The 25812-nt window shown below is 35.2% G+C and overlaps 1 protein-coding gene across 2 annotated transcripts; it reads right to left on the bottom strand.

Annotated features, from left to right (window-relative positions):
• Positions 1 to 108: 108 nt before the first annotated feature.
• Positions 109 to 25812, bottom strand: LOC127503404 (calcium/calmodulin-dependent protein kinase kinase 2-like). Of its 2 annotated transcripts, XM_051877126.1 has the most exons (17): positions 25666 to 25812; positions 16568 to 17198; positions 15161 to 15208; positions 13194 to 13247; positions 11877 to 11928; positions 11582 to 11715; positions 10074 to 10110; positions 9905 to 9926; positions 9719 to 9807; positions 8457 to 8656; positions 8316 to 8369; positions 8105 to 8178; positions 7937 to 8024; positions 7098 to 7229; positions 6816 to 6916; positions 4349 to 4399; positions 109 to 3557 (listed from the first exon to the last, which is right to left on the bottom strand). In XM_051877126.1, the coding sequence occupies exons 2-17, from the start codon at positions 17153 to 17155 to the stop codon at positions 3485 to 3487; spliced, it is 1797 nt and encodes a 598-aa protein (XP_051733086.1). In that variant the 5' UTR covers positions 17156 to 17198; positions 25666 to 25812; the 3' UTR covers positions 109 to 3484. The 2 variants fall into 2 exon arrangements, with proteins under 2 accessions (XP_051733086.1, XP_051733087.1); XM_051877127.1 differs by lacking the exon at positions 4349 to 4399.

Genomic DNA, 25812 nt, shown 5'->3' with positions numbered 1-25812 from the left:
AAAACTGCCTGATTCTTTTTTTGAAAAAAAAAAAAGAAAAAAAAAAGAGAGAGAGCAAATATTATTAAAAATATGTTTCAAAAAAGAATAAGAAGAAAAAGGCAAAACTAAAGGCAACTTCAATTTATTCAAATAATCAACTGGATACAATATATAGAATGATCAGTAATGAGATCAGAGGATGCTGTAAAGAGCTCAAACATGCTTCGAAAACATGCTGAATGAAATAGCGTGGTTGTGACGGCATGCATTTATGTAACATGTAAACAGCCCTCTCAACAGTGCTCAAAACGCAATCGCTTTTGTGATATGGATGCAAACATTTACCCTAGCCCTTCAGGAAATACTGGGCAGATACAGTGAGGAATGATATTGAGAAGTTAGAAATATACAGTACAGCGTTCCCTTTCAATATACACCTCTACAATCAATCAATTCAAAGTACCGTTCGCGTGGTCAGTATTTGAGAAAGTGGTTATACATAAGAAACTGAAAAATGCTGTCTTTGATTTCAGCTGGTAATTTTTGCTCCTAGTTTTGATCGTACAGAAGAATAAAACATGGTTACAGAGACCTCATCCTTCATTTAAAGTTAATAAACATGCATCTTTTGAATTCTGCTAACCATTCCAATGTGCAAATAGCCTATAAATCTCCATATAACGTTATATATTTAGATTTTCTCTATAAATATTTACTCAAAAAAAACGGGAACGGTGCTTCTCTGGTCCTGAATATATTATTTAAAGGTGCAGTATGTAATATTGACAGTTTTACACTGCAAGTTGATCAGCTAGAATATATACGTTTGCAATATTTTATTGCTTTTTTTGTGGTAGAATCTGCGATCTCCAGTTCGTTTGCTGGTTTCCGTGACCAGGGTTGCCAGATTTTCACAACAAAACCCGCCCAACTGCTATTTAAAACTAGCCCAATCGCGTTTCAGGTGGGCCCCCCCCCGGTAAAAATCGCGTTCTGGAGGGTAAAATCCCAGTTTTTGGCGGGGTTCCCCTGGTCAAATCGCATTTCAGGGGCTAAATATCATGTTATTTTGGGGTTGCTTCAACCCGCGGCAACAGTGTTAAACATTGTCCATGGCTGCAATTCGCTGTGTTTTCCGCCAACTGGCAATATTATTGGGTAAAGCGGCAGTGGGCGGGATCACACAGACCAAAACAAAAATATACATTCCGACACGGAACGCACATTTCAAAGTAGAATAACCGGTTGTCGCAGTTTTTTTCAGAGAAACAAGTGTTTGAACTTAGAATCTCTGCAGACATATTATGGTATTTTTATGCTTTAGTACGGTCAAAAAATGACATACAGCACCTTTAAAGGTCATCAAAAACTGTTCAGCAAATCATTAAAATGTCCACTTACATGTAGCGACATTGTATAACCAGCTTCGGTTTGTCGGTGCACATGCATATTTGAGTTAATTTTACAAGTTTGCTTCAATTTTAAATAATCAACATCCAATAGAACAAACACAAAGAACCAACCGACTGACTTACAAAGTCCAGAACTGCACCACAATGTGAGATTTCTTATGCATAGTAATAGTACCTACACAAAAAATAAATCTCTAAAAGAGAAGAAAAAAGAACTCACAAAAAACAAGTACTATAAAATACAGCAAAGTTTAACATGCAGGAAAAAAAAGTTAAAGAAAATTGACTTTAGCTACAAGGTAAACCGACAACATACATTCAACCTACTTGTGCAGAAAAGACTCCCCTGATACATGGAAGCATGAACTATGTTATAAATCAGTGGTGGAAAAGCACCATCACTCAGACATTTTGAAACTACAGCTAAAACAATCATAGAAAAATAATCAACACAGGAGATACATGACCGTAGTGCACATTGAGAAAATCTCAACAGGGCTTTGGACTATTTTTGCTAACTTTAAACTGAGCTTAAGCAAGTTACTTTATTTCTACACTGTCTAGAACAGCTTATTTAAAATCCCAAATTCTACTTTATCTACAATTCTATTGTACCAAAAAACTCTACACATGTACTGATGATCTATGCTACACTTATGAGTATGAAAATGTAAGGCATACATTTGTGTCAAAACAGACTGACAAACATTGATTCCTTAAGTGAAAAGTCATGCATAGATTGCACAAAGTTATTGTATTTCCTCAAGAACGTTAGAGTATGTGTCTAATATAGAAATGGCGATAACTAATTCACTCTGATCATGACGAAGTCAGAAATGCACTACAACATGGCATTTTGGTAATTCTACACAGGAAAAAGGAAGCGAAATTACAGTAAGAGACTGTTACCTTCATGATTAAAAGGGTCACGTTACATACAAGGAGAAGAATGGTCACAATGCCTATAGTGGCATTCCCTAGATGTTCGTTGTGCCCTAAATAACTGAACTACTATTCAAAAACATGCTATGCATAATACTCTGATCTCTTGGATTTGGAACTTGTTGTATTAAAAAAGAAGTTTCCAGATAGTTTCCAGGTCTGGTCCTGTTCACCATCTACAGCGCAGACATTATAATACAAACACAAAGCTGTGTGATTTGATATATGAACAAACACACACATACAAACATATCTGTATTTTCCCTAAATCACACCCTGAAGTGTGTTCTTACTATATTTATACACATTTCCTGGCTGCAAAATTTGAAGAATTTGAATTCTTAAAAACTCATTTAAAATTAATTAAATTCATTTTTTTTTTATTTATGTTTTTATTATTATGTTTAAGTTTTTATCATACTTCATTCAAACAAACCTGATTTTTCAGAAGATTTTCAAGTTGAAATGAATTTCTATTTTTCTTTTATTATTTTCAAATTCAGTTCTAAAAAAAATCTAATGAGATCTGTAAAGCTGCAATCAAGCAGCATGTCTCTCTAACAACTGATGAGTGATGGACAAACCTAAGAAATCATGAAATCTTCTAAAAAATTATTAGTGAGAATATTGTGTGCAAATTTGAGGAGGTTTAATCATTAAAGGCCATTTATTATTTTATTTGCCTTAAATTAATATATATACAGTATATTATTTAATCTTAATTTTGTCAAACCTGTTTTTTGAGAAGATTAAATTAATTATTATTTTCAAATTCACTTGCAAAACTGAAATCAAGCAGAATGACTCGCTAATTAATAACTGAAGTCGTAAAATTCTTAAAGGTAATTATCCGTTTAGCTTTCAGTGGCGCCCCCTAGCTGAAGTAGAGGAGTAAAGTAGAGTCTCCGTGCCGGAGAGGAGAGTAGAAACACGCGCACACAGAAAACAGGTCCTGAGAGACAGCAGAGACCTGGGCGGACAGATACGTTGCATGCTGCTGTGGACTGTACAAATGCATGCATGAGCGGGTGGGCACCCTCCACATCAACAACTTCCTTCATCCACGCCCCAGGTCCATATCCTGGCCTTCCGGAAGCCACAACAGCCTCATCCTGATGCATTTCCCCCGAGTAAGACGCCCACAATTATCAGGAAAGAACTTCATCCTCGCCCACGAAGGGCAGCTCCATGCTCCGCATGCCTTCCTCGCTCTCTTGTTTCCTAGGAAACAGACAAATGTGGAGGTTTAAAATAACCGCACATTCCAGGCGCGTCAACCTGTCTGCAGCAATGCAGACTGTTGTTAAGTGTGGCTAGAATTGTTAGGCAGAGGGGAAATTAAGTCAGCGCGGGGGGGAGCACATGGCATCGCATCAGTCATATGCTAGGGGTCAGATGGAGGCACATGAGAGTGACTGACTACCATGTTTTTGCGAGGGGTTATACCGGGGAGGCCAGGACTGCGGCGCCACATGCAAATGCACCCAGTCCAACAAACCAATTAGAATCCTCGTAAAAAAAAAAAATACCATGGCTGGGTGGCAAATCAGGATGCTCTTTTCTTTTCGTTGCTGAGATTACGCATGAGGGGCATGCAGATATTTAGAAGGACCTGAAAAACATCATCCTGAACTGCCCATGAACTTATATTTATCTGTTAAAACATTACATGCAAAATATAAATGCTTGATGTACTATTATTAAAAGTAGCTTGTACAGTTAAATACATACAAGAGGTTTTTAGGAGGGAATATCATGAGTATTTTAGATATTACATGCATAAAATGTTGTTTATTAGGTAGGAAAACAAGCGGAAAAGCTTGTTATTCTTTAAGCCATCTGAATGCTAATTGTTTTGATCTTAAAAGCATGCTAAAAACACCATGTCATTCATTTTAAGTGCAGATCATTCAATATGGGCATGACCATTATATCTTACATATACATATAATACAGGTGGAGGAGAGTGAACAGGACATAGGTGGAGCGCTAACAGGCTAGCGGAGCTTTACCTGGGGGTACCGAGATTGCGGCAGTATTTCAAACTCCCTGCTCTCCCTTTTCTAGACGGTAGGAGAGATGCGGATATGTGAGAATTCTTAAATCGGAGTGTATCTATCAAATATTCCTGTAAAAGTGACTAAACAAAAGGCTTAAAAGAATACTTCATGCTAAATATTACTCGAACATGCTATTGATTACCACAGAAAATAATTTATACTTGCTCCTAGGGTTTTGAAAACCAACAAAAAATGTGGGTAAAGTAACAAGCTTAGCAGAGCTAATATTACTTTGCTAGGTAGTAATCAACCTAGCATAGCATTGCAACAGTGTGCATAGCTGCAAAGGGGGCGCTCATGAGTCAAAAAAAAAATGACATAAGGGTGACCTTATAGTTGTGTCCGAAAATGCATACTTCCCTACTATGTAGTAGGCAAAAAAAGTAGTATATCCAACTTCACAGTATTCATAAAACAGTAGGTGAAAAGTAGCCGGATGACCTACTACTTCTTGTGAGATTCTGACATGCGCATCCAATGGGCACTTTATTATATCATAAGGCCACGGGGGAGGATTTGTGAGTGGCAGTGATGTGACGCAACTGACGCTGTAGCTCACATGACAATGGCAACATGGTAAATGTAATATGTCCGGATTCCATTCATACTACACACATATAGGATGTACTTGAGAAAAAAAAAAAAATGTAGTAAATACTCAAACAGTATGCAATTTTGAACGCATCTTATGGTGTTGTGGATTTTATGGATGCACACAAGTGAAGGCCACAAGTCCACATCAAGTGTCATTTGGACAGAGCCTTTAGCATCTTGCGTGAAGCATTTTAGCTTAACAGGCTAATCAGTTAGCTAACGGAAAGCACAAAAAAAAGTGTTTAAAGGCACAATATGTATTTTTCCGCCGCTAGAGGTCGCTTATTCAAAACAAAGGCGCAGCTTGATGACGCCTTGATTTTGTGGAATCATGGGAGGTGTTGTCTTCACGTTTACAGCCGGTGGAAAAGAATCCGACGAGACTCGGGCAGAAATCATGTTCATGGATGAGCTAATGTATTAAAGATTTATTAACATTACTGTAGTATGAAGCAGGGTGTGGCTGAAAGCCGGTGGAGTGGAACGAGGCCGCTGGAGCGATTGCTAATGAGAGACGAGCGCGACACACGGCTCGAGAGCAGTAGAGCTTTTATTATGCCGCAGACAACCGCTTCTGCTTCTTCCGGTCATGTGTATGTGGGATAAAGCAGCACTGTTTTATCATATTAGATACATTTGTGTGTTGAAAGTTGTTATAATGCTACTCTGTGCGTTCGCTCGGCGGCTACTATGAGACACTTGTTGCACACTGCAGTAAGCTAGATCGATATTAGGCATGGTAAATCATGGTACTCGCGATAAATCAAGAAAACGAGATTTAAACAATAAGACTTACTGTGTTGAGCTATATAACAATGGTTAGTGTCTTTGGTGTTTCCATGGTTTCTACAAAATAAAATGGAAATCGAGGGTAGCGGGTACGATGTCATTGATAGGCGACGCACAGACACGGCCCCTCTCCTGGTTAAAATAGCTTATTTCTCTGGATTTAAACATTCTTGGAAACATCTGGGATAATGTAAGTACACAAGTCAACAAAATATATAACATTGTTCTAGTGGTTTTTGGATATTTTAATCCAAAAATCTTACGTATTGTGCCTTTAATGTTAACATATAGCTTTGGTTTCAAAATGTGATATATGATTTGTGACATATGATTTGAAAGCCATTAATTTATTAATTGAGAGAAAATAACCATTTTTTTATTTTAAAATTTAATTAATTCCTGTGATGCAAAGCTGAATTTTCAGCAGCAACTACTCCAGAAATCACATGATCCTTCAGAAATCATTCTAATATGTTGATTTTGTGTTAGAGAATCATTTCTTATTATTATCATCAATGTTGAAAACAGTTGTCCTTCTTCATATTTGATACTTTTTTCCCAGAATTCTTTTATGAATAGTAAGTAAAAAAAACAGCATTTATTTGAAATGGAAATAGAAACATTATAAATGTCTTTACTGTGACTTCTGATCAATTTAAATGCATCCTTGCTGAATAAAAATATTTTAAAGGATAGGCTTACATTTTAGGTGCATTACTATAAACACATTTTTCGATTGTATTTAAGGAATTGAGAAAGTAGTCGAAATTATTTTCTGTGGAAATGCTGTGCATAGATATTAAACTCTATTTAACCTGAAAATACATTTACGCTTTATCATTATACTATTACAGTAGGACCTAGTGTAGTGACATAGCATTGTTTAAAGTACATCTATACTAGTAGGTTCAATTAAATTACTGTCAAACCAGCTACACAAACCATTTCAATGATCACTGAAACCACTGCAGAAATCCAAGTCTATGTTCAGGAAGTCTGTTCCAGTTATAGCCCATCCCTAATGAGGAAGACTTACGATAGCACGTGTCCTGGTGTGGCGGGACTTCTGTCTTCCCTGCGGCCCCAATCAAAAGGGTTTCCAAAAGAACGCTTGCGCAACATAGTCCTAACCAAGATCTGTAGCAGAGAGCATGCAGCAAGTATAAGTAACTCCAAAAACAGGCATTGGGTTGTAATCTTTGTGGGTCATTAATCTGTTTATTCATTTGATGTGGTCATTAGCATTGAATACATTATGTGTATTCATAAAACAGAATTAAGGTTGTCTTAATAGGCCACCAGGGGCTTGCGAACTCACCACGGTGGCCAGGCTGGGGATGTGCTTGACAGAGTTTTCCACCTCCTCCTCTGTCACTTCTATCAGGCTGCAGCAGTTGTCGTCCTCGGGAGGGAGGGGCTCAGCGCCGTGCCGCGTCACCCATGGGTGCACCTACAACAACAACGGAACAAAAATCCTGCTTTGATATCATTAATGAACTCAAGACTGTCTAGGCTGCTGGAGTGTCCTATATTCACCCAGAAAGTGCTTCGAAATTATCTTTTAAGAATAAGGAAGGGTTTTATTTTTGGTTCAATTGAAGTACGGAGGCTAAATATAACATTATAAGAAAAACGACACTACCGTGTACAAGAACTTGTTTTAAGTAAAGAAATTAATACTTTTTTTTAGCAATGATATATTAAATTAATCAAAAATTAAAGTAAAAAACATTATTAATGTGAAAAAGACTTATTAAGACTAGCACAAGTATATTCAATATTGATAAAAATAAGAAATGTTACTTGCACACCAAATCAGGGATCAAGGATCATGTGACACTGAAGACTGGAGTAATGATGCTGAAAATTCAGCTTTGCCATCAAATTACACTTTAAAATTATTCAAATAAAAAACTGTTATTTAAACTGCAATCATATTTCACAATATTACTGTTTTACTGAATTTTTGATTAAATAAATGCATAAATACCTTGGTAAGAATAAGAGACTTACCAACCCAAACTTTTGAACGGTAGTGTGTATAAGTGGAAAAACAAACCATCAACCAATAGAGTGATTCTGGGGTGAAACAGCTTGTTTTTATGACCAATCACAGATGAGGGTGAAGTCCTTGGTGAAGAAAAGAGTCATACTGACCTTGATTTGTGGGACGGTTATTCTGGTTTCGGGATTCTTGTCCAACATTTTGAAAAGAAGGTCCTTTAAGTCATCTGATATGTCCGCGCTGTTAAGTGGTAGAAAAACACTATCAATGTCAAAACTGTGGGATGGGGAAGGTCTTTCAGGCTCAGGAGAAATACTCACTTCTCAGGAAGCTCCACTGGTTGGGTCTTGATCTTCTGATGGAGGCTCAAAATACGCTCATCCATAAAAGGACACTGTGGAGAGAGGAAGTAAAGTCAAAGGCAACGTCTGTTTTACACATTTTTCTTGCACAGTTTTACTGAATTGAATGTTGGATTATTTTTAACACTGCATTTTTAATGAGAAATATGAAGGTCAAAACAGGGCGTACCACTCCAAAGATGAAACAATACAAGGTGACTCCCATTGCCCACACATCCAGAGCCTATAGAAACATGATGTTAACTTGATTAAATCAAAAATTAACAGCAATACGGACCAGCTATTTTAGAAAAAAAAAAGATCTGTTAACCTTTCCAGAGAAGTTCTTGCGTGTCTCTGAAAGGGTCTCTGGGGCAAGAAATGCTGGCGTTCCCACTGTGCTGGTCAGCAGGGCGTCCGCTCCCTCAAACTGGTTACTGACCCCAAAGTCGGCAATCTTAACGTGGCCATCTTCTCCCACCAGCAGGTTGGAAGGCTTGATGTCCCGATGGATGATTTTCTGATAATGTACTGTTGAGGATGAGTAGTTATCATCACTTTTGATCATTATTTAATGCATTCTGAAGACTAGCAACAAGAACTGTATCTAGTCTCGCTATTTGATGCATATTTCAGAAAAAAATGTCAAGAACTTTCTGAAAACCAAAGCTTTAATGCTATTGGTACCCAGATTTACTGTCATTTAAATGTCAGTTAGATGGCTTCTTCCTTTATAAGTGGCAGTGCTGTTATCGTTAACTAAAACTATTAAAAAATGTTTTTGGTAATTTAAATAAAGCGGAAATAAAAATAAGTATTAGATAAAAAATTATACTGGTAACCTTATATTGGTAACTAATTGAAATATAAGACTAAGAATTAAAATGACAAACTAAAATAAAAAAAAAATCAGAAATATATAAAAATATATATTTTTTATATTTTTAATATATAAATATTAAAAATATAGTAAAATGACAAAAGCACATGACAAAATGACAAACTTGAAAAAAAGTGTATTTAAAAGGCTAAGTTGAAATATTAATAAATGCTATAATAGTATAAAAAATTAAAGATATACTTTATTTTAATACTAAAATAAAATGAAAATGAGAAAAACATGACAAAGTGACTAAAACTTAAACATAAAATAAAAATAAAAAACTGAATATATAACTGAATAACTGAATGGCTAATGCAAAATATTAATAAATACTATAATAGAGTATATACAAATAAAGCTATAAATTATTATAAAAAATATAATTTTTTTTATAAAAAAATATAAAAATGTTAAAACCATATGACAAAATCACAAACTTAAAAAAAATAAATAGATAAAAAACTGAAAAAAAAAAAAAAAATTAAATAAAAAAACTTAAGATATAAAAATAAGTACTATAATAGTATATAAATAATGTTAAAATAACACTACTAAGTGGGTCATTGCTGGCCAGAATAAGCTTTGTGGACAACACTAATAGTCTAAATCTAAAAGTTAGGCAAGGTACCGTGCCCTTTTAGCTGGATGTATTAGTACCAATCATGAGTACTGATGACAGTGTAAAGCAATAGCTAAATTCCCACACTCACAATATTCGATTCCTCTCAACAAGTCCTGGAAGTAGAAGCGTGCCTGGTCCTCATCCAGGGGCTTATCAGTAGGAACCTCCATCACTGCTCTGCAAACACATGGGGAATGAGACACAGTTTCTCTAGCAAAGTGACACTAGCACAGCATGGGCCGGCGCTACAATCAGAAATAACGTGCTTACTCACCCTCGTTTGACGAGCTCAAATACTGTGAAAGCACAGAGGAAGCAGAGTTAAGGTGTTGTGCATTACATTCTCTGACTTCACATACATTTATCACAGAAAATTTAGAATACATTGTGCATGTGCACGTGTGTAGCATCTGCCAAGACGATGAGTATCTGGCCAGACTTACCCATGTACAGATGGTCCTCACTTGGATCATCCAGCACCTGCACAAAAAAAACAACCCAAAGCTGTTTAGAAAGAGAATGAAACCAGTCAGCATAGAACTTCTATTACACTACATCTAATTTGATGCAAATAAAAACAAGGCTTCAGTTAATTCAATATAACGGACTGCATTAACGTTTCATGTCATGTCTAATTATGACAACCCAGTTTTCCTGACTTTTTTGTCCACTGGAAATTCGTGGAAAGGCTTACTTTTAGTGTTTTATTGACTAAAGACAGTTGTACAGTACATTGCAAATGAATTAATTTTAATTAATTCATCATAAAAATCTTCTTCTTATTTTTTGCTTTAAATTGAATTACTTTCAATTAATTTCTAATTTGAATATTTTATGCAATTTTTCTTAAAAGTACATTTATCTTGTTTTAAGAAATGTTTATACATTTTTACTGGAAAACAAAGCAAAGATTCTGATTACAAAGTTTATTTTTGCAGTGTATAACATGCAGCAAACTGTTTATTTATCCCTCATTGTTTCGCATTCATTCATGTCAAATTTAAAGGTACAATATGTAAGATTTTTGGATTAAAATATCCAAAAACTACTAGAACAATGTTATATATTTTGTTGACTTGTGTACTTACATTATCCCAAATGTTTCCAAGAATGTTTAAATCCAGAGAAATAAACAATTATAACCAGGACATGGATGGCGTCCGTGTGCCGCCTATCAATGACATCATACCTGCGTTACCCTCGGTTTTATTTTGTAGAAACCATGGAAACACCAAAGAAGCTTTAATATATTATGTGTTTTATTAGTCAGGTGAGCAACTGTTTGGATACATTCATCGACAGAATACTAATCATTGTTATATAGCTCAACACAGAAAGTCTTCTTGTTTAAATCTCGTTTTCTTGATTTACAGCGAGTACCATGTTTTACCATGCCTAATATCGATCTAGCTTACTACAGTGTGCAACAAGTGTCTCATAGTAGCCGCCGAGCGAACACACAGAGTAGTACTATAACAACTTTCAACACACAAATGTATCTAATATGATACAACAGCGCTGCATTACCCCACATACGCTCGACTGGAAGAAGCGGAAGAGGTCGTCTGCGGCATAATAAAAGCTCTACTGCTCTAGTCCTGTCGGATTCTTTTCCACCGGACGTAGACGTGAAAACAACACCTCCTATGATTCCACGAAATCAAGGTGTCATCAAGTTACACCTTTGTTTTGAATAAGTGACCTCTAGCGGCGAAAAACTACATATTGTGCCTTTAATTAATTATTTTTTCAAGGTTAAAATACTTTCCCCATCCCAGTTTAATAAATTGCATTTTTTGTTTGTCTGATGGTGGAAGTGTTTGGGAAACCTGTTCAAAAACATTCATTATTTTTTACATTCCACTTCCGTTAGTGGGACATAACTTACACACTTCACACTGTAAGAATACTGCATATTGAATGGCTGCATACTGAGAATAGAAGCGCCCACCTCCACAAGCTTAACCACATTAGGGTGATCAAGCTTCTTGAGGATGGCTATCTCCTGGTAAACACGCTCCAGCGGCCCTTTGGGCTGAGGGGGGCCTTCAGGGACAGATTTTGCCCCACGAGGAGGAGGTCTGCCTGTTTAAACCAGCACAAAAGGAAATCATGTGAAAGGTTGAAGTATTAGGCATTCTGTTAGCTGATGAAAGTGCGCCCCCAACCTCACACACATACACTCACACATACACTCAATCATAAACCCCGCTGTGCGTTCCATCTGCTTTAAAGCAGACACTTACGCGGGAACCCAGCCTGCCTCATCAGTCGTTTCTTGGACAGCACTTTCATGGCCTGTGGAGAGCAGTGAGAATGAGAGAGTGAGAGCAGATATCCAGTGTCATTACTGGTGCTGGGTGACATATGCCCCATTCTACAACCAGCACTGTGTGAGAACTACAACTACACCAACAAAAAAATGGGATTAAAAAAAGTAATAACTAATCAGAGCAAGGAGCAAATTTAAATTAATATTAAAATATTACAACATATTATTATTATTATTAACATGCTGTAGTAATAATAAAAATAATAATAATAAGAATATAATATCATCAAGATAAGGATATTCTATCTCAAATTAAAATTAAACTATTTATCAAATCATAACAATACAGAGTGGCAAGAATATGAAAAATATATATATAAATCACAAAAATTAATAGAGAAGAGGAGAAAGATGAGAAATTGTAATATATATACATATATTATACATATATATATATATATATATATGAAAGGAACCCTTAAAGGGATAGTTCACCCAAAAAAAATGAAAATTATCCATTATCCAAGTATAGTCAAATATGACTATCTTCTTTCAGACGAACACAATCGGAGATATATTTAAAAATATCCTGGCTCTTCCAAGCTTTATAATGGTAGTGAATGTCAGCCTGTTTTGAAGCCCCAAAAAATGCATCCATCCATTGCTTTGCTCTATCCTCTGAGCTTCTGTGTTCATCATTACGTTGGGTCAGGGGTCACTCTTTCGCCGCAAATCGATGCATATGCCATCTGCCGGAAGCTAGTTATTATAGTTGATAAAGTTTTAAATATGTATATTTTTCTTACAAAAACCCATTGCTTCGCTTCAGAAGGCCTTTATTAACCCATTGGAGCCGTATGGTTTATATTTATGATGGATGGATGAATTTTTTGGGGGGGTAGTGAACAGGCCCCCCGTTCACAACCATTATAAAGCTTGATAGAAACAGGATATTTTTAATATATATTTCACATTGTGTTCGTCTGAAAGAAGATATACTGTAAATATACACCTAGGATGGCTTGAGGGTGAGTAAATCATGGGATAATTTTCATTTTTGTGTGAACTATCCCTTTAAGTAGCAACTTCCCAAGAGGAAGGCAGCCTGTGAATAGTCTACAGGACCATTTTTGGCTGCTGAAGGTGACCTCAAACTAGGCAACCGTAATTCAATGATTGCTGATAACACTATGATGTTAGCTCTTTACACTCCTTGTCTCTTAAATAAAACTGAGATGAAGTGTGTAAATATATGTGTGTATCTGTACAGAGACCATATTGCATCACTCACATAGTATGTGTTGTCGTCTTCATTATACGCCAGCTTGACAACTCCATAGGAGCCCTTTATCGGGAAAACAAGGTGTGTCAGTCATGACAACTTGTAAATGGATCAAACTGCAGTGCAAACACACTCAGCAACATGCAATAACTGAGGGAAACAGGAAGCAAAAGTGTCCAAGCATTTGTGCCGTTTGATTAACTGGAGAACATGTAAACCAAACCGAGCCAGTAGGCAACAGCCGGTGTCATGATGAACTCCACAGACAGGCATAATTCCACTTCTGTTCTGTCTCTATCTCACTCAAACCTACACACACACACACAGGTCCCAGCTGGGAGAGCAGATTGCCGTTCCAGCAGGGAATCCAACCCTCAGACACAGAGATGAGAGCAGAGCAGGAATCTCCCCATCCAAGCTGACAGTTTTCCATGCCCTCATATCAAGATGAAGCTTAGTGGAACAGCAACAGTGAAAACACTTTACTGCTCCTTTTAATTGTATTACTGTATTACTATAAATACTATAGTAAATTCATTCCATTGCTCTTATCCTACTCTATGCTTCTTAGAATAAAGTACTGTGGTGGTATTATGCTTTAATGATGGCATCAGATGGGAATACCATGGTACTCTGACATTTATATTATAATCACCATATTCATATTCCATAGTAATCTGAATTCTTCAAAGAATAACAGGGCATTACCATGATGCCATGTCCAAAAAATGTGGTAAAACATGGTACTTTTTGTCTATTCTATTCTATTCTATTCTATTCTATGGTATTCCAAGATACTTTAAACACCATGGCATTACCATAGTAGCGTGTTCATAAAAAAACATGAATTAATTTTAATATATTTACCATGTTTTGAGAATGTTAAATATTATACTGGAAAAAAGCAAAAATTCTACTCAAATACTAATTCAATTATTTTTGAAGTGTACAACATTGAACAAACTGTTACAAAATGTATTCTCTATTCTATTCTATTCCATAAAAGCATTTTTAAAAAATGATAATTTTTTATGCAAGTCTCTGTGAAATACTTGATTCTGAATGGTCAATATGTGGTCTTTTTTCAACATTTGATACATACACTCCCGCTCAAACGTTCAAATGCTTGGAATTGGTACGATTTTTTAATGCTTTTGAAAGAAGTTACTTATGCCGAAGACTTTATATATAGAAAGCCGGTGCACTCGTATTATTATGAATGGGCGAAAGTGCAAAGCGCAATATGGCGGAATAAGTCCCGCCTTCTAAAAAAGAGCCAATGGCCGATTGGTAAAATCATCATGGGTGTCACTGCAGCGGCCGTTAGAAGCTCTGGTTCCTATAAAAACAGTCTGACGCACGCTTTAGGACTGTGCATTAGCTTCATCCAGCCTCTGAAAAATGCCATTTTTTGTGATGATTCAAGCGTTTAGAAACAAAATTTATGACACAGTTGCTGTCAGATTTCATTGGTGATTTAAAATATGAAATTTAATCGAAAGCTTGGCGAACAGCTTTGGAGAATTTGATGTTTCCCCATTCAAAGAGATAGAAGCTGCACTTGCATGCCCGAGAGGTGTTTCAAAGATGGCCGCCGAGTGAAATTACTTGTCTTAAAGGGACTTTGCTTATGCTCACCATGGCTGCATTTATTTGTACTATAAGAACAGTAATATTGTGAAATATTATTACAATTTTAAATAACTGTTTCCTACTTTAATATATTTTTCAAAGATTTTTTTTTATTTCTGTAATGTCAACACTGAATTTTCAGCAGCCATTACTCCAGTCTTCAGTGTCACATAATCCTTCGGACATTATTTGCATTTTTTATTTACTATACCAAATATGTGAGATATTTGTTTGTTCTGAAATAAGAACAACAGCGCAATTCTATTTCAGCAGAGCGTTCATTCATCTCAGACTCTCAGCAGGAAATGATCTATGCATAAATAATAAATGAAAAATAAACATACCTTTCCAATCTCATCTTTCAGCTTGTACTGGTTGAGTTGCACGCAGTCCTTTTGAAATAAAGAAACAAATTACATCGATCAATGACACTGAGGTCTTCTTTAGGGACTTTTAGTTACTGAAGGACAACTACTTCAGCCAGTGTGGCCAAAGATCACAGCAAACGCAAACTTGATTCTCTCATTAGGAATGATGCTTGCAACATTCCAGGTTCAAAGAATCAAAAGCATTAGCACCAGAAGTACTACAGGGAGTACTTGAGTCGAGAAAGGCACAAGAGCTAAAGCTGCACACATTTCTTGCTGATTTCATGTCCTAATGGAAAAGCAGAAGCATCTATTGGGGAACTTTCTGTTGACAAGCACCATTAAGAGGAAGGTAATTGCTCCTGTCAGTAACCTTACCTTACACACCTTCTCAACCTTGACTTCGCAGACTTGAAGCCAGTGCAGAGAATGAAGAAAAGGAAATGTTCTTCTCAAAGACAACATCAGTTCTCACACAAGCAGCTCAAATCTCAGGCCACAGAATCGGATTGTCCCGTTTTTGGTGGTACAATTATATAATCTTGCACTATTGGTCAAAAGTTTGGAATTATTACGATTTTTTAATGTTTTTGAAAGAAGCACGGCTGCAGTTATTTGAATAAACAGTAAAAACAGTAACATTGTGAAATATTTAAAAGAATTTAAAAGAACTGTTTTCTATGTGAATATATTTTAAAATGTATTTTTTTCCTGTGATGGCAAAGCTGGATTGTGGTGACACATTCTCCAGTGTCACATGATCCTTCAGAAATCCTTCTAATATGCTGATTTGCTGCTCAAGAAACATGATAGACTACCAAGCAAGCAAGCAAGATTTTAAAAAGAAAGAAAGAAATTAATACTTTTATTGAGCAACAAGGCATTAAATTGATCAAAAGTGACAGTAAAATCATTTATAATATTACAAAAGTTCTTTCAATTAATCAAAGAATTCTGAAAAAATATGTTTTCCACAAACATATTAAGTAGCAAAAACAACAGTTTTCAACATTGATAATAATAATAATAAATGTTTCTTGAGCAGCAAATCAGCATATTAGAATGATTTCTGAAGGATCATGTGACACTGAAGACTGGAGTAATGATGCTGAAAATTTAGCAGGAATAAAATATATTAAAATAGAAAACAGCTTTTAAATTTGTAATAATACTTCACAATATAACTGTTTTTCTGTATCTTTGATCAAATAAATGTAGCTTTGGTGAACATAACTTCTTTCAGAAAATTAATTTTAATTATTCCAAAATTTTGACCGGTAGTGCATAATCATTAGACATGATTGTGTTGTTCAGACAGCTGGTTTTTTGTAAGGGACTTCCAAACAATTCCAAACACACTTGGCGTTAACTCCGGCCACCTACCTGCAAGTCTGTGATGGACACACGATGAGACTCCACAGTTGGTCTTCGAGGGAGGCGTGGAGACGAGTGAGGGGAGGTGATTGGCGAGTAGGGCAGTGATGGGTAAATATATCGTCCGTTCAGCCCTGGTGAACCACAGGGCGACGAAAGTGTTTGTGAGCGTTCCTGTAGTGACAGCTTCCTGTCGGAGAGGCTGAGCCTACCTCTGTGCTCCTGCGGTTCTGGGAAGAGCGCTTCCGGGCGGGCCATCGTGTGGGATAAAAGATCACAGGAGGCCATCCGGAAGGGCGGTACCGGACCTGATGACGCCGGCTCTGGCGTTTCCGAGCTGTCCATGTCCTCCACCTCCTCCTCCTCTCCGCCCTCCTGCCCTGAGCCACCACTGGGCTCATACTCCGTCACCACAATCATGGACTCCATCTCGATGGTGCAAGGGCTCAGGCGCGTGGATGGGGAAGGGAGCACAACGCAGCTCCGCAGCAGGTCAGGCAGTGGCTGATTGGGCGGCTGTACCGAGGGAATGGGCGGAGCATGGCCGAGAGCTGCAGGGGGATCAGAAGAGGGCCAGGAGGAGACACAGGGAAACATAGTGTCCTTCCCAAACACCTCTCAGTAGCCCCTCCATCAACACCTTGCAAGAAAAACAGATTTGGTAAATGTAGGACACAGTTTTTTTTGACAAATGAATTTCTTTGACTTTGAGTAGTATATGGGAATGGGCGGTATGATCAATTTACATTCTGAGTGAAGGAGAAGTCAAGTCAAAAGGACATTTCATTATATTTTCTGTATTTTTTTTCATGTTTTTTTCTTGATATTGCACACCCTTAATATAGAGATCACAAAGAGCAATTTGAACCCCCAATATTTTATAATATACAATTTATACATTATATATTTTTAATATTTATTATATAAATATTTAATACTTATATTTAAAATTTAAATGATAATTAATTGGTCTTAATTTATAATATTAAATATTATGTAAATAATATACAAATACATTTTTGTAAAAAAAAAAATTGTAAAATTTTAAGGTTTGCTGTTTTAAAATTTTTAATTATTAATGTATTTATGAATATTGTGATCATTTTTTTTCTAATATTGCAACTCCCATATGGAGATCACAGAGCAATTTCTATATAAATATTTATTATTTATATATAATAAATAATTAATTTAAATTAATAATTATATATATATATATATATATATATATATATATATATATATATAGTAAAGTACATTTTATAATTTTTATAATATATATATATATATATATATATATTATAAAATGTACTTTACTATTTTTTACCATTGTGTGTATATTTATTTATGTATTTTTACACATATATATATATATATATAAAATACAATTTTTTTATATTTCCATATCTTTTACAATCCTTCAGAATCACCAGTTTGAAAATTCCTTTATATTTCCAGGTCTTCCCTGATTCTAGGACAAGGCCTAAATGGAAATCGACTCAAAACTCTTTGCCCTACATATACTTGATCTCCATTTTAGTATGAGGCTTGTCCTTAAGTCAACTCATTGTTATAAAATTATATTACATTGAAAAATGGTTTACCTGTACAGATTAGATGACACAATAAGCTAATAAGCTGTATTCAGTCACTTCAAACATTACTCAAGTAAAGCCTGCTCGAAAAAGATTACATATCTCCATTCTGCTCTAAGCCTCCGTTTCTTATGGCCTTGATTTACATGCAAACTAAAGCTGTAGTTTCTTTGGAAAGCAGATTTTCTGAACATCGGAGACTCTAACTGTGTGTGTGTGTGGGAGAGGTGTGGGTCTCACAGAATGAGAGAAATATAAGCAGGTACAATAAAAAGACATTCATTACTCTGAGGGGTTCAGAAAGGAGAACTTGTGTGGGCTGGCCCACCCCCTCTGTGCGTCCTCATTTCTATCTCTAACATTTACAGTGATTCAATGCAGCTTAGTTTTTCTTCGCCGTCTCTGTTTCATTCCTTGTCATTTCTTCATCTGCGATCGAATCTCTACTTATGTTTTTGCTGTAATATCATCTTGGGGCCCTGGCCTCCATGCATTCTCCTGTCAAAACACCCACACAGCTGGAAGATGGTGTTCTCCCTCCTACTTTCGAGAACACGGTGCGGGGAAAAAAAGCATATTTTTCTCAGCGTTCATCTTTGACCCCTCCCGCATCCATTTCTCAAGTTATTACATCCCTGACACTCATTTTCACTCTAAATCAGAACACACTGATGAGGATTCGAGCTTTTCTAGCAAAAATGTCAGTCATACTGGAAACAACCTCTCCAAACAGTATAGCTGCTGCACGGTTATGGATAAATTGAGAATCATGTTTTTTTGTTTGTTTGTTTCAAATAGAGATCACGATTCTCCCATGATTCTGAACAGACAACTAAATAAAATAACGTGTGAATCACTAGAGGTTCTGACAAAAAATTAATTGCTGCAGTCTATTTAAAATGTTTAATTAATTAGAATGAATATTTTTTAAAAATAATTCAAAATTGGTTTGAATGAATGATTTAATGACTCGCTCATAAAGACTTCACAGCCCAGTTTCACAGACAGACTAAGCCAGGATTAGGCCTTAGTTCAATAGCTTTTATAAACGTGCCTTAGAAAAAAAACTGAAATCGAGGGCACTTGTTTCATTACTGGATTAATCAGCATTTTTGAACGAATCACTTGAATGAATGATTCAATGACTCACTCATAAATACTTCACTTGTTTCATTACTGAGTGAATCAGCATTTTTGAACAAATCTCTGGAAAGAATGATTCAATGACTCACTCATAAATACTTCACTTGTTTCATTACTGAGTGAATCAGCATTTTTGAACGAATCTCTGGAAAGAATGATTCAATGACTCACTCATAAATACTTCACTTGTTTCATTACTGAGTGAATCAGCATTTTTGAACAAATCACTTGAATGAATGATTCAATGACTCACTCATAAATACTTCACTTGTTTCATTACTGAGTGAATCAGCATTTTTGAACGAATCTCTTGAATAAATGCTTCAATGACAAATATATTTGAACACTTGTCGCCTCCTAGTGGCTAGTGCCGTAACAACAATGTAATCGATTATTTGAAGCGCCATGTTACTTTCAAAAGGTGATTTGCTCTATTTTGATCGCTACCGTAGACATCAGTGTTTGTATCTGATCTATAAACTTTGTCCCAGTAATTTCTTCTGTGAAAATTTGAATTATTGTAAGACAGAAATAACGATACTGTGTGCGTGTGGTTGAAAAGTTTGTGAAGCCATATCTAGAGATAGACTCTTAATTTAAACCACTTTCTAATCACCTAGAACACCTTAGCGACCACCTAGCAACCACATAGCAACATTCTAGAACCACTCAGAACACAACGTGTCAACCTCTGTATTAAGCAAGCACCAAATGTAGTTTATTTTGTTTATTAAACTGCCTCTCTCTCCATTCATCACCTACTGAGAAATTCTGCCAGCAGGAGAATGAATGATGGATTCTTCATGACAACAATATGACAAGAAGCGACAGCCAAGTGATTATAACGTCACGCAACATGATATTTGCAGCATTCTGTGTTATAGGCTAAACATTTTAAAACATACATCATGAATCATCAGTCAAGCAGACAAAAGTACCTTTATGCTCATTAAACTATAAACATTTTAATAAGCTATATATTACTGCCATTATATTTATGCAGTTTCTATTTATTATAAAATTTAAGATTTAAATTATAAATGTACATTTTATTGTTAAATTTGTACTTTGAACATTTTACACTACCATTCAAATATTTGGGGTCAGTAAGATTTTTTTTGTTATTGTTGTTGAAAGAAATTAATACTTTTATTTAGCAAGGATCCATTAAATTAATTAAAATAAGTTTCCACAAAAATATTAAGCAGTTTTCAACACTGATATTGCCCATCCCTAATATAGAGATCGCAAAGAGCAACCCCCAATATTTTATAATGGACAGCTTATATATCATTTATATATTAGTGTGATTATTAAAATATTGCAGTTAATTGTGATTAATCTATATATAGATATATCGCAATTAACCACATTTAACATAAACGTTTGTAAATATATATATATATATAAAAACAAACTTTCGTTAAATGTGATTAATTGATTTGACAGCACTTTATATATATTTAAATATATATTTAATATGCTGAAGAAACATTTCTTACTTAATAATATTCAAATACCACAAAATAAATATCAGTGAGTTTTAAATAGGGCTTGTAAATGTCATGAGAATTATTTTTTTTTTCTTTTTTTGCAATTACGCTCAAAATATATTTGCATGATATTTATATAATATTTAAAAAATAATTTATGACTATTAAAATGTAAATGTTAAATAAAAGAATTATATATATACATATACATATATAATTATTTTATTTAACATTGTAAATAAATATGTAAAATATATATATTAATAAAAGAATTATATATATATATATATATATATATACATATATATATAATTATTTTATTTAACATTTTAATTAAATATATAGAATATATATATATATAAAAATAAAAGAATTATATATATATATATATATATATATATATATATTGTTTAAAAAAAAAAAAAAAAAAAAAACTTGTAATAATATTTCACAATATTACTGTTTTTACTGTATTTTTAATCAAATAAATGCAGCCCTGGTTGGTATAAGAGACTTATCTCAAAAACATTATTAAATATTAAAGAAACTGATTGTGTTGAAAAGTGTAACTACTAGTAAATAAAATCAATAGAATTGATTATCTCTGATGATAATCATTCAGTATCATATCAAAGTATCATATTGACATCTGATGCCTTTATACCATAGCACCTCCACAGCACTAATGGTTAACTTTCTTGTAAACTATTATTAGTACCTGTTGGCTAATAAAGTAGTACATAACAAAATGAATCATCTATTTGAAGACATCAGAGCAGAAGAGGCCAATTTTGTGATAACCCACAATGAGACCCTTTTAACGTCAGATCAGATTTTAATCACTGGCCAGTCCCTGGTGTGGGCGCCGTATGTGACTTCCCATCCTCACATCTCTCAACCTTGATGACAAAGAGACAGCCCAGCTGAGCACAGAGCGGCCAGGCATGTCCGACCCATTTGTCAGATGAGGTGCCGATGGTAGGATGATGAAAGTGTGCGGAAAGTCAGAGGGATTGATGTGAAATTATACAGTCCGAGCGTCAAGCAACTTTAAAACGTATGCGGCAGAATTGCGAGTACCTTGCAAGTTTTACAAAAAATACAGAGTATCACGCCTTCTTTTCAAGAACAGGAAACACACAGTAGATGCGGGCAAGATGTGGCCTGACTGCAATGGTAGACTGAGCTATTTTAATCTGAAAGCAGTTTTCACATTCTCTGTGACCTACTTCGATCTTTGATGGATTGCAAACCAAGTGTTTCTCCTCCATGTGCTCAACCTTCCAAACACATCCAAACCTCATTTGTTATGGAGACTCAGACTCACAAGCAAACAATCCCTGGGGACTGGACTCCCACTGACCACATGTATAACAAACGGGGTCTACATTAAAGGGCTTCTACAAAGTACAACATCAAACGCATAAAAAGATCCACCGTTTTCAATCAAGCCCTTACCCAAGATGACCTCCCGGAAGAAACCAATCTTACCCTAGAAACAAACAGATGCAGCCTTACACCAGATGACTCTGAGTTTAACACACACTTTCCACTCCCTGGTTGTCGTTATTATGGTGAGATACACGGGGCGTCCACAGGGAAAAGGGTCAGAGGATTGACCGTATGGGACAATCTGCAGCCTAGCATTCTTTGAAACGTTCGCTTTAACAGGGAAAAATAAAGTACTAATCTGTGGTCAAGAGCAAGGATGACAAGAGAATAATCAGGAATAATCTAAGTGTAAATTTTTTTTTGTCATTTTTATAGTAAAACCGGTTTAACAGTAAGTTACCTTTACTATAGTTGAAAAAACTGTAATAAATCTTTTTTGGAAAGAGTTTTTGGAAGTGAAAATGAACAAGCCATCTTAAAATCTTCACTGAAAACTGTAAATTGACCCTGTGTGACACTTTTGTGACACATTTGATGGTTTTTCATTGTAATAAATCTGTTTCTTGTTATTTTTTACCGTAAATTTCACTGATTTTTTCAACGTGTGATTTAACGTTAAACTATCATGTTATACCTAACACTTTACACACAAGTTCTGGGTTCAAAACGAATAAATGGTGCGTTCAAGACATGTTGGAAAGATTGTATTTACGAGTTTAACTCGTGGGAAGCTTGGAAATTTCTTTAAGCCCAGAGTTTACGAGTTTGGGCGTGTCAGTGAGATACATATATGGGGTTAGAATTGTTGCATTATTCCAAAATCTCTGCCTTTTTTAAAGGTTCATAAAATATAATACTGTAGATGAATGAGCAAAGTTATTTCAGGGCAAGACCACTCTGATTGTAAAGCCAAACGTGATTGGTTGTAGCGAGAACGTGCTACGAATGGTCAGCGTATTGCTGCTGTTATCTGATTGGTTTAGGTAGACGGTGGGTGGAGTCCACTTATTTGTGGATTTGTCACGTTAATGCTAGAAGTGTTTTAAAATCCATACAAATGTGTGCAGGGATGTACAAATGAATGCCAAGCAGAGTTGTGTTTGTGACATAAACACATTTGTAAATATATTTTTTTGTATTAGCAAATCTCATTTCATTTATTTGTGAATTCGATTAATTTTTGTGAATCCCAGTCTATTTATTTGGAGTAAAGAAACAATTCTGACCCCATAGAAACATGGTGGAATACCACAATACTTAGCCTAAAGGTATTAGCAGTGATATTGTCAGGTTTTTCTATTTACAACAAAGTAAGCTAATTGCCCGCATAAAATATGATAACGTTCTAATATAACAATATAATATGTAACGGTAAAGTTTACAGTTGCTTCATAAATTAATTAAAAACATAAAAAAGCAAAGCACACCTGATGCACATTCTTTGTTCTTCATTTTCTAGAAGTATAGAGTTAAAACCTTGCTGTATTTTTGTGTAGTAGAAGGTACACCACCATCTTACTCTGACAAAAATGACTTGAACGCACCTGACGTCGTAAACACCACTTCCCACCTCGTAAATACGAACTTCTCAGGAGGACATCTGTGACATGCTGTCGATCACCACAGATTTTGTTTCTTTACTCAGTTTAAAATATTCGGCAGGGTTTAAAAAGCAGAAATGTGCAGCTCATATTCTCGTGCTTATATTGAAACTTCTGTACAAAATTATATTTTATTTGAACTGTAAAATTGTATTGTTATATGTTTTTTAACGTTTTTCCTAGTGCAATGACTTGCCCTATAGACACCTATAGCAAGCGCATTACTGAAAACACAATTTCTGTTTGTTTATACAAACTTAGGGACTAGTCGGAATTATTTTTTTCTTGTAATAGATTATATTGAATTTGGAAGCAGTTTAAAAACATAAAAAGCTGTGGATATGGTTACATCTGATCAAGTTCCATAAACTAGAAATGAAGAAATGAAAGAAGAAATGAAAAGTAATTACGGCAACCTCAATCATATACTTTTTGCGCTTGAAGCCTGACAAATAAACAACTTTATCCAGCTCACCCAAAGCTACATTTCAAATCATACCCAAATGGCTCATTCCACATGGAAAAGCCCTCCAGGGACCTTCTTATGTCACCCTCTCCAAACAAGGCAAACTATTTTAGACCCATGCAACACGAAAACACAAGTCAGTGGATACAAAATATCATTCGTTAATAATACAGCACAACTGACATCTAATGTACTTGCATGCATGCTTCTCCTTTCATTATATTATATGGATTAAAGCATCACACAATATCTGTCAAAACCTAGTAAGCTATCAAACTAGACAGAATTTTTGGACATGTGAACCTTTCAAATGTGCCTTTGATGCCCAAAAATACTGTCTAGGCAAGCAGCTCACAAGACACTGATACACAGCCAGTGATTTTACGGGTTTCACTTGTCAGCTGTCAAACAGACAGGATGAAAATGAATTAAGGATGCTATATTCTTTGGTAACTGGGTCATTGTACAAAACAGGTGCCATTTTTGTCTGTGGGAAAAAATGACTTTAACAATCAATAGATGATGCCATGCCAACTTTAAACACAGCAACAAAAATACAGCAAGTTTATGTTTTGCTTTTTTCATTCTTCATGAAGATGAGTCCTTTTTGGCCTGTTCCCACTCTTGTCTGTTTAACTTCTTGCTATCTATTAGAATAAAATCAAATCTAAAATATATATTTAAATAAATATACATTTAAAAAAAATAAATAATAATATCTGAGAAAAAAACTAAAAACTATCTTTTCTTTTTTGCCAGCTTTGTCAGTTAATTCTTAAATGTCAATTCTGTTTACCTGAACATGTAAATACTTGAAAATTAAAATATGTATATATGTTGAAATACCAGTATTAATTTCTCCTCCTAATAAGCACTTCCTAGTTTCACGACCTTGTAATTTCAACTTGAACTAAAAAACCGTTACAATCAATCCTGTCCTATCATACATTAAATGTATTAATTTCACTTGAGATGGCACAGTACAATTCATTAACACTTAAAACATTAATTGTCTCATTGAATGTAAAGAATCTTACAAAATGTAACTTTAAATCACCTTATCAAACTGGAAAATGCGCCTTTTTCGTAGAATAACCCAACTTCTCATCTTATGTGAATATTTAGATGTGTAAAGGCTTTGATCACTCCTGCTTTACAGTTGACATGCAACGCAATTTCGTGCATATTATCTGTAAAAGCGTCATGTAAACACTGACACTGGCTCGAAGAGCCGATGCCGTTTGGAGAATAATTTTAAGGCAGGTTGTTATTTTGCTAAAGCTGGCTAACGCATCTCTTACGAAACAGATGTTTGGAAAATCCAGCCGAGGATTAAAATGATTGTGATCAAGTATGTTCACGCATGTCGCTATATAGAGCTATAATACAAATCGTTAGTTCAGTGTTATGTCCTTACCTCGGCCGTTTATAAGATCCTGTTTTTGAAGGGTATGTTGTTAGCTCGCTGGCAGTAATGGTAGCGGTTTATGATATGGTATGATGTGCAGGCAGCGGGGGACGGAGGTGCTTCTGCTGTGAGTGAATGTGAGAAGAGTGGCGACAT

This window comes from Ctenopharyngodon idella, chromosome 21 (assembly GCF_019924925.1).
Source record: "Ctenopharyngodon idella isolate HZGC_01 chromosome 21, HZGC01, whole genome shotgun sequence".
Lineage (NCBI taxonomy): Eukaryota > Metazoa > Chordata > Actinopteri > Cypriniformes > Xenocyprididae > Ctenopharyngodon > Ctenopharyngodon idella.
This window is presented reverse-complemented; position numbering and strand designations above follow the sequence as displayed.

Excerpts from the sequence above, each read along its gene's own strand:
- LOC127503404 (XM_051877126.1), bottom strand. The coding sequence starts at position 17,155 with ATGTTTCCCTGTGTCTCCTCCTGGCCCTCTTCTGATCCCCCTGCAGCT. Across the intron at positions 7,230-7,936 it reads TAACCGTCCCACAAATCAAG|GTGCACCCATGGGTGACGCG; the intron begins GTCAGTATGACT and ends TTGTTGTTGTAG. Across the intron at positions 3,558-4,348 it reads CGCAATCTCGGTACCCCCAG|GAAACAAGAGAGCGAGGAAG; the intron begins GTAAAGCTCCGC and ends TCTGTTTCCTAG.